This window comes from Micropterus dolomieu, linkage group LG06, assembly GCF_021292245.1.
Source record: "Micropterus dolomieu isolate WLL.071019.BEF.003 ecotype Adirondacks linkage group LG06, ASM2129224v1, whole genome shotgun sequence".
Lineage (NCBI taxonomy): Eukaryota > Metazoa > Chordata > Actinopteri > Centrarchiformes > Centrarchidae > Micropterus > Micropterus dolomieu.
Window position 1 is genome coordinate 28403349 of NC_060155.1, and position 10463 is coordinate 28413811.

Genomic DNA, 10463 nt, shown 5'->3' on the forward strand with positions numbered 1-10463 from the left:
ACTGCTGTGATGTTCACTGCAGGAAAAAAACATAAGCTGCTTCAAACAGCATCAGTAAAGAGAGATTTAAATGTCAGTTTAATGAGTGGAACCTGCATCTATATTTATATTAACAGTAAAACTGTACAGTAATGTTATGTGTTGACTTTTTACAGATAGATTTACAGATTGACTTTTTACAGACAGCAACACATATGCACTCCTCCACTGGCCTACTGGTAGCACTTCTTTGCCTGGTGGAGAACACAGGTTTGTCACCAGGTTTCTGTTTGTTCCTTAAACTTTACATAATTTATATTTCCAAACTTTGGTTTGACCGGAAGAGGGTTTGAAGAGGTGACAGCTGAGGGTCCAGTTTGAACAACAAATGTATATCAGGCAGGTATGACTCTGGCTGAGTTTGAGCGCTGCAGTTACAAGTAAAACAAACTGTGTCTGAGGGACTATTGAGGACTATATACTGGAAGAGACTGAAAAAAAGAATGTTTATATGGGTGTCATGGGATTGACATAATGGCCTGGAGATAGGACTAAAGCGCAGAGCAGGTCTGGAGGGCAACCATAAGGCCGACAAGAGACTGGCAACAAGGCCGCAGAACTGGAATCCACCAACTAGAGAGCAGCTAGACTGGAGACCAGTAACTGGGCAGCTGGACTGGAAACCGATGACTGGGAGTCAGGCAGGAGGGCTGGTAGAGCAAGGGACAGAAAATGGTGCTGAAGCACGAATAGAGGACTGCTGCATTTCAACAGTATCAGAAATCTGTAGCAGTTCTTGAGCAGCGGGAGCTACTCTGGATTTTCCAGATATGAAGGCAACATGGATGTCGTCCTGATGATTTGTGAATCTAACGTAGCTTGCTGTACCATAGCCAGACTCACTTGCAGCACAAAAGTCATGAAGTTCAACTGTCTTAACAGGGTTTCAGGCACCTTTTCACCTGAAATCCACTCAGCTGATTTAACTCTTCAATCCTTCTTTGCCAGGGCCTTTAGGTTCCTGTGAGCTAACTTTATCCAATCCACATTTTGACCTGCAGGGCTCCTGGAGGATTTGTTTGGCCTTAAAGATAAAAGGGGAAAGAAAACCCAATGGATTGTGAAATGAGCTTACTGTGGAGAGGATACTTCTTCTTGTGGCAGACCGACTCTTTACAGCCACTCAGAACCCAATAATTTTATATTTTTCCAATAATGTAATAACCTCTGTAGCAATAATGTAATAAACGGTTGTCACCTTTAGGGAGCTTTTAGGTAATGTTACGCAAGGTCACAGGAACGTTGCCTCCTATGTGGACTAGCCGACTGATCTGGCTTAAGGCTAATAATGTGTCCTCAGGCTCCAAAGCGAGGTCCAACAAAAAAGAAGCCAGAGACCTGGATGTCCCAGAGTCACATACCGTCTCTGGAAGTGGGATTGACTCAGGAGATTCCTCACCTCATCATAACGAGACTAGCTGGCAAAGGGGTAGCTGTCTTGATGGGCCACAACCTGGGAGTCAAACTTCTTCAAACTGACCAAATAAATTCTGACTGTTTTTCCTCTTTATTAATTCTGTGTAGTAAATCCTTTTTATTGACTAAGTGCACAAACAAAATGTTGGTTATAAAAGGCCAGGAAACTCTGCTCATTTCTCTGTGACAAAGCTGTTTTAGTGAGGAAAGCTGAAAGGACAGAGACTGACTGACAAATGCTCTCCTGCTCTAAATATGAACTCTGTACTTTATGGTGTTTCAGGAGGAAAACTGCCTCAGTTACTTTCATATTAGTTTCACATTTTCTCCATCAGCTCTGTATGATACCCTGAAATGAAGACGAGAAAGAAAGACTTTGTTCATGTTTGTTTATTCATCATGTAAAGCTTCAGTTTGTTCACACATCCCATCAGTAACGTCTGTTAAATGACTGTTGTTCAATGATTTCAGGTACAGATTCACTTCATCCACATAAGCAGTGGGTTTGAGCAGAATCTCAGCTCCGTCAAAGAAAAGAATGAACCATCTACTTATTGATTGTGATCATAAATCCAGTTTATAATACCTCGTAGTCCCTCATTTGTACGTCTCTTTGGACGCCAAACAAATAAATGTAAATATAATTATAGGTTTCTTTACAAAGTGAGAACAAAATCTCTCCGATTTGCTGCTGCTTTCTCTCTTAAGACCCATGCAGTGGAAGAGAAACAACAACATACAAATACACCAATCAGCCATAAAAGTGTGACGACCTGCCATTTAAGTCCTGTATATTGTGAAGTGGAACCTCCATGAATCAAACTTGTTTGTCCAGCACATCCCGCAGATGCTCAATTGGATTGAGATCTGGGGAATTTGGAGGCCAAGTCAACACCTTGAACTGGTTGTTGTGTTCCTCAAACCAGTCTGCAACAATGCTTAGGTGGGTGGTACGCGTCAAAGTAACATGAACGGCAGGTCCCAAGATTTCCCAGCAGAACATTGCCCAAAGCATCACATTGCCTCTGCCGGCTTGCCTTCTTCCTGTAGTGCTTTCTGGTGCCATGTGTTCCCCGCGTGGATCCATGTGATGTAAAAGAAAACGTGATCCATCAGACCAGACCAGACCACCTTCTTCCATTGCTCTGTGGTCCAGCTCTGATGCTGACGTGCCCATTGTAGGTACTTTTGGCAGTGGACAGGGCTCAGCATGGGCACCCTTGCAGCCCCAAACGCAACAAACTGCGATGCACTGTGTGTTCTGACAACTTTCTATCATAACCAGCATTAACGTTTTCATCAGTTTGACCTACAGTAGCACGTCTGTTCTATTGGACCACATGGGCCAGCCGTCACTCCCCACAGGCATCAGTGAGCCTTGGCTGCACATTATCCTCTCGCCAGTTCGCCACTTTACCTTCCTTGGACCACATTTGATGCATTCTGATCACTGCAGACTGAGAACACCCCACAAGAGCTGCAGTTGGAGAGCTGCTCATCACAAAGTCGCTCAAATCCTCACGCTTGCCAATTTTTCGTGCTTCTAACACATCAACTTTGAGGGCAGGTGCCATGGTGTCGAGAGAGTCAGTGTTATTGACTTCACCAGTCAGGGGTCATAAAGCTTGATTGGTACACATGTAAATACAAATATTACATAAATACAAATATACAACAAACATTCCAAGTGTCCATTTTCATGCAGTGATTGTCACCATGGCTTAACAGACACAGGAAGGAGCGCCACCTACTGAAACTCAACCATTTACACAGCAACTAATGAGAAGATGTACTGCAAAATTAGTTCAACCATATGGAAACTGCCACCTTTTTCCAGGAAAAACGCCTAAAACTATATACCCAAAATGAATCAGGAATAACTCCTCAACCATTTGGCCTGGATGCATAATCCTGGGCTCTTTTGAAAGGTCAAAAGCTAAGGAATATAAATCCATTGTAATTTAACATTTTTATCTTACCATTATAGACTAAATGGAGATGCAATAAAGAAAAGTATATTTTCATCCTTGCCTTGTAAAGAAGCTACATTTTTAATGCAATAAACCATCAAAATCATCAACAGATAGTTTATAATGTAGCTGTATATATTCTAATACACCTGGAATGCAATTGTGACAACAGTTACCATACAGTATTTAAAAGATATACCAGACGAATGTCCATATTTTGACAATATTTACTGTTTAAATGTTGACTTTTATTGGGAGTTATCTTCATCATAAATACTATTTATGTCCATACAACCATTCCAAATAGCATAAAAGGTTCCGAAACATTGAAATATTGATAAAAACTGTGAATATTGATCAACATTCCTGTGACCAAAAGCACACCCATGCTTTACAAGCGTGTAACTTAAGAATGATTGATGTCCCCACACAGTGATGGGGGGTTCAATCAATCCGGATGGAGCAGACCGTAGCTACTATGGGTCGGCCACCAGGCCGCGAAAAAGACCGGGTGTTCCAAAGCGGCACTTCTCTGCAGAAAAAGGCGAGAGACGGCAGGCACTGCTCCCAGGTATTGCACAATAATCAAGATGGCGCCCAGCAAAATTTTTAGCAACAAATCAGCTGATTTTTGGAAATGGGGAAAATGACAAAATTAAGTCAGCGGTACTGGGGACGTTGGTGCTCAGGCTAAGGAAAACACAGAATTTAACCCACTGTCCCTGAAATGACTTCTGACTATTTGACTTTACAAAAATCAGCAGTGGTTCCAAATGAACACAACCAAAGTCCAGCATAGAGAGGCTGAGTGAATGTGGTCTGGACTCTGTGGAGGAGAGTCATGGTTTCAGAGATGCTGTAGAAGGACAGAATACCTGCACTGTGATCCAGGTACACTCCTATTCTGGAGGACCAAAGACCTGAGACGGGAGTTTTGACTTTGTTGTACCGAAACATGTAACTGTTTTTGTTACTATCTAAAGCCCAAGATTTGTCATTGAATCCAAATCCACATTCATCTGAATTCCCTACTCTGCTGATGTTCTTGTATGAGACTGCAACAAAAACTCCTCCACCTCTCCACTCCACCTCCCAGTAACAACGTCCAGTCAGACTCTCTCTACTCAGGACCTGATACCAATAAGTGAATCTGTCTGGGTGACTAGAATAAGACTGTTCTTCTCTCATTACTATTACCTTTCTGTTCCCCTCAGATAATAACAAAATTGTGTTTGCTGTGTTTGGATCCAGAGTGATTTCACGGGAATATTTTAAGAATCCAGCTCTGGTCTTGGGCTCTGGTTGTGGTTCTGACAGTGAAACATCCACTTCAGTCACTGTCAGTGAGACGTTTGTCCATGTCTCTCTCAGAACGTCCTGTAGTTTATCTCTGACTTCTGACACAGCTGCTGTCACATCGTCAAAGTAGCGCAGAGGACGGATGTTGATGCTGGATGAGTCTGTAGATTCACTGAGTGCTGACAGTGAGGGGTAGTTGTGTAGAAACTGGGTGTGATCCTCTGTGAGTGAGAGCTGCTTCAGCTCAGCGTCTTTCCTCTTCAGCTCAGTGATCTCCTGCTCCAGCTTCTCCTGAAGCTCTTTGACTCGACTCACTTCAGTGTCCCGCTGGGATCTGAGCTGCCGCTTCACATCGGACCTTCTTTTCTCCATCAGACGGATCAGCTCGGTGAAGATCTTCTCACTGTCCTCCACTGCTTTATCAGCAGAGCCATTGATAGCCTCCACCTGCTGCTGAAGCACCTTCACATCTTTCTCTCTGTCCTGGATTCTCTGCTGGATGTTTTGTCGACTCACATCGAGCTCTCTCTGCCTCTCGGTCCTTTCTGCTGCAGCTGAGACTGTGTCGTGGCCTTTATGTTCCTCCACAGAGCAGAGATAACAGATACTCTGCTGATCAGTACGGCAGAACATCTTCATCACCTCATCATGACGAGAGCAGATGTTCTCCTGGAGCTTCTTGGAGGGCTCCACCAGCTTGTGTTTCTTGAACGGAGCAGCATCATAATGAGGCTGAAGGTGTTTCTCACAGTAAGAGGCCAGACAGACCAGACAGGACTTGAGGGCTTTCAGTTTTCTCCCAGTGCAGACATCACAGGCCACATCTTCAGGTCCAGCATAGCAGTGATCAGCAGGAGCAGCTTGGAGTCCAGACTTCTTCAGTTCCTCCACTACAACTGCTAACATGGTGCTTTTCAGCAGGACAGGCCTCGGTGTGAAGGTCTGCCCACACTGAGGGCAGCTGTGGATTTTCATTCCATCCTCTTCATCCCAGTGGGTTTTAATACAGTTCATGCAGTAGCTGTGTCCACAGGGAATTGTCACCGGATCCTTCAGTAGATCCAGACAGATGGAACAAGAGAAGGTTTCCCGGTCCAGCTGAACTCCTTTCTGCGCCATTTCACCTCTCAGTGGCAACAACTGTCTGAGTTTCACTTTCTCAAAAGTGAAAGTAGTTCGAGCTCTGATCTGAACAGCATGTGTTTCTGCAGTGAATGGGGTCTGTCAGCACAGGCACTTCACCACATGTTGGTCACACCCATCTTCAAACTGTAGATCTGAAGGGGAGGGAACAAGGGAACAAGGAAATATATGGACAGAGTGGAGCTCGCTGTGATTGGAGAAATGGAAGAAGAGGGAGGGACTATCAAACTGTGACTCGTTCCAGGAAAAGGAGTAACTCTGGAAGTGAATCTTGTTTCTTATTTACAGTGAAATGGTTAAGACTTGCTCCCCATTTGAAAACAACAAGTTTTAATTTGTAAAATCCTTCTTGGCTCCTCTGGCTTTGCTGATTGCTCCATAATTCTCCAACTCTTCCTCAAATTTTGTTCAGGTTTCTTTTACTGGTTAAACCAATTGACTGACAATAATCAAACCAAACTGCTGTATAATCATGTTCTTTGAAGTGAAAACAAAGGAGGGCAAACTAAAGTCAAAGCTGCAGTCAGTGAGAATCAGAAGCCAAACGACCACTAATAAAGGCAATAATTTCAGCTTTTTGATTTGAAACCATGCAATCCTAAAATGTGTGTAAAAGGTGTCAGAGATGAGGACTCTAAACACAGGTGCATCACAAGCTGCCATTTTATCCCCTTTGTTATTTTCTTTGTAAAGCAATGAGATTAAAATCCCACATTAAGTTCCTACAGTGTGCTGACGATATGGCCCTTGTTGGCCCTCTGTGTGAGGGGGACTTTATGGGGTGCCAAATGTTAAAATTCAGATACAATTTTAAAGCTGATTATTTTGCTCACTTCCATCAAATTTAGCTAATTTCTATTACATTAAAGATACAAGTAAAATAATATGTTATATGCAATTGTCAACAATTTGTTTATAAAAGTTAAATAAAAAGGTAAATGTTAAATCTAAATGTTAAACCTGAACGTTAAATCTAAAACTAAACGTTAAAAGTTAAAGAAAGAAAAGAAATAGAGAAATGAATGAATGAATATGTGAGACTTCATGAACAGGCGGTGACAGAACGTATTCCTTATACATAAGTAGTTCTGAGTTGGTCTGGGTTATTGAAATACTTTTCCTATTGGTTACAAGTTGACGAGACTCAAAGTACATATCACTTTTAACCGAAAATAACATGGGTCTGACTTAGAGCATTTAGCTTTGTGAATATGAAACTTCCCTAATGTAAAGAGATTTACAATAGTACATAAGTTCTTTATTTTTATAGGTAATGACATTTTTTCCTTTTAACGGTGATTGCATGTGTTGTTTTAGATATGTAATTTAGATAGTATGTAATTTTCAAAGTTCCTTCCAGAATGTGTTACAGAATGAAAAATCATAGAAAGGTGCAATTGTTATTAACAAGTAAGAATTTCAAGGTAAACATGTTTGTTGTATATATTTAATGCAATATGTTCTATTGCAATTCTCTAACTTTGATTGTAATATAAAATCTAAAAGGAACAAGCCACACCCTGTGCCAATCACTATCAGTTTAATAACAAACACAGAAGAAGTTGCCACGGGATGTTATTTTCTTTAAATTTAAAAAATCATTTATATAAAGAGTAGATGTGAAACTAAGAACCTCATGTTGCTTTTCATTAAGTCCAACGAAACATTAGGTATAGATTTAAAAACTGAGCTGTATTCTTTGAATGATGATAAAGAAAGGATTCATAGTTAAGTAATTGACCGTTACAATCAAATAAGACGATAATATTTCAATCAGTCCAGTTGTGTAAATAAAATGACTTGTTCTTCGATTAGTGATTCATTCATTATTCCATATAATAGACCTGTGTGGTGAGAAGTTCTGAGAACAACACAGCTTCCAGGCCAAACAAGCTTGTTGATAAAATTGGGACAGTTTTAACAGCAAAACAGTAAAAGGCATCCTACTTCTTTGAAAATTTCATGTGGGATAAAGTACTATAGTGAGTCTGGTGGTCTTAAAGATTATTTTAACCATTTCAACTTGAAGGTGTAATTCCAGTCCCAGAAGTCCAGAAGTTCAAGAGCACCGCTTTTTTTTAGATGATGGTGCTTATTCTTCCATACAAAGTTCGTGATATGTTATTTATGTCTTTACGTGTTGAATCATGGGCACTGAGGGAGAGGGCAAGGTTGACAAATCTTGAAATCCCTTCTGCTTTTGTCAAGAGAATACTACCCAAGATTAAAATGTCTCTTTGAAGCCATAAATTCAGTTTTGTTTCAGTTCTTCTTTAATTTAGGAGAGAAGATAAGCTGTTGATGTCCTATGTAGTCTTTGCAGACAAAAAGTATTTCACACATTTCTTAACAGATATATTAAACGTTATTCCCCTCAGTCTGATACAAACAAAAAAATCACATTTACATTTGTTAATTGTTTAACTGGAAGCAGCAACAAATTGGTCAATTAGGGATCCAGAATAATCAACCTGATGCTTGTCCCTAAGATAAAGAGCTGTATCATCAGCAAACTGAGTCATTCTAATGTCCTTACCAAAAATAGACAAACCTTAAATAATAGGATTTCAAATATGTAATTAAAGTAAATCAACCTATTACCTGGAGATTTCCCCTTTTCATTGAGCAAACAGCCTCTAAGAGTTTGACTTTTGTAACAGGTCTTTCACATTCAAGTTTAAAGTGTTCAGATTATCGTCTGTGTGAATTCTTTAACTAACTCAATAAATCTATTGTAACACCCCTCTTTGGTTCTGAATTGACCAACCAGTGGTGAAAATAAGTGGCAACAACAAGCCGTGCAAAATACAACCTCCATTTTTATTCATACATTAAATAAATGGACAATAAAGGTTAAAACCAAGGCCTGCTGCTGTTGGTCACAGGCTGGTCGGTTGTGGCCTCCTCACTGCCTGGGGCCTATGGTAACTCCACTAAGTGGCTGTTGCTCTGCACCATGCAACTCTACGGACTGCGACCCAGCCGTGTACCACACTATCTTGGATACCAGCAGCATCCTCAGCCTACCCGCACACTACAGACAAGCAGAAACTCCTGAACAGCAATTTACAAACATATCCACCTCACATTCCGCATGACAGACACCACCAGCCCACATAAAACATATGACCAGGGAAGAAGACATATCACATGCAAGCAGAAACTCACTGAGCCTAGTGTGTGGCTCAGTGACTGCAGATTAGAGGTCACACTTTTTTTAATTCTTAATTATTGTTTAATAATTTATTATTTAATTTTCAAAAACCATGTAAATTACTATTTTGTTGTTTTGTTGCTCCTAAATGGATTTAAAATAATTTGTGCTTAAAAAGTGGGGCATAACTATGTGATGATTCTGAAAAAAACTGTAGACAAGAGGGAGATATAAGCCATAAATCATCTATTGGCTCCAAGTGAACTCCTTTATGTCTGGGTTCAAAAATCACATTTTTGAAGCTTGAATGTGGGACTTGATCTCATGTACTCTACAAGATCATCTGGGGCATCATTATAATTTCCTCCAATGATCAAGTGTGCTTCCTTATATTTGTTTTTAAGGGCTTCCGGTTTCATACAAAGTTGTACAAATGTCATTTTTGCTTGAGATGTATTGTTGTAAAAAATTGCAAATTATAAAGAAGGAGATGTCTAAAACTAAGATGATCCTTCCACCCTCATCTGAGGTTAGAGATTTAACAAAGTCTCCTTTAAACTTGTTAAGAATAATGGCGACACCTGCTGATTGTTGAGAGGCATCACAGAAATAACACCGATCACCCCATTCTGCTTTCCAAAACTTCACATCACTGTCCACTGAGTGAGTCTCTTATACAAATATCAATATTTCATCTACTGAACATAAAGACTGATTTCTTTTTGGAAAAATATAAATGTACTGTTTATCTAATGATGGGGCGGGAGCTTTTATCCTGTATTGGGCGTCCGACCCTGTCCACCGTGAATCCAAGCTTGTTCTTCAGAAGATGGTGATTCCATCTCCGGCTGTATCACTCTAACTCCTCTTTTTTTCTCCCACAGGGCTGTCATCTGGTCATTCATCTTCTTCACTCTGTCATCTCTTCCCTTCCGCTGGATTTCCACCACTTTCACATTTGATGTATTTGTACTTACCATTTCTTCAAATTTTGATGAACCATCATTGAGGCTGTTATTGGCTTTTACGATGTCAGCATTGAAGACCATCTTCTTTTATGCAGAACTTTTTGGGATTTGGATTTTTAACCAGAATTTCTTATGGTGTTTTTATATGTAAGTATGTACGAATGTGTGTATGCATGTGTGGGCATGTATTTTTGTGGGTAATATTCGGACCCTGAGTCTGTAATGAAGTTTTGATTGATTTTTGTGGGAGTGTCGAGTAGAGGTTCAAATACCAGAGAATGAGTTTCAACATCTATCTCCATTATCAGGCCTCCTTGTTTCATTTTCCTGGCATCTCTCTTGGACATCTTAGCGCACATGTCCCGGTTGTTAACAAAACTTTGGTTAACAGCAAACAGTTCGTAGGCCAGTCGGCTGACCGAAGTCCATGTTGTGACATTTGTTCAGATGTATAAACTTACTTGATGCAATTTT

General features: G+C 40.5%; 1 protein-coding gene across 1 annotated transcript in view; it reads right to left on the reverse strand.

Annotated features, from left to right (window-relative positions):
* Positions 1–3651: 3651 nt before the first annotated feature.
* LOC123972544 (tripartite motif-containing protein 16-like) overlaps positions 3652–10463 on the reverse strand; it is a 7961-nt gene continuing 1149 nt past the window's right edge. The window contains exon 2 of the mRNA XM_046052068.1: positions 3652–5945. Within this exon, the coding sequence (XP_045908024.1) occupies positions 4164–5945 (1782 nt within the window). The 3' untranslated portion in view covers positions 3652–4163. The remainder of the gene's footprint in view (positions 5946–10463) is intronic.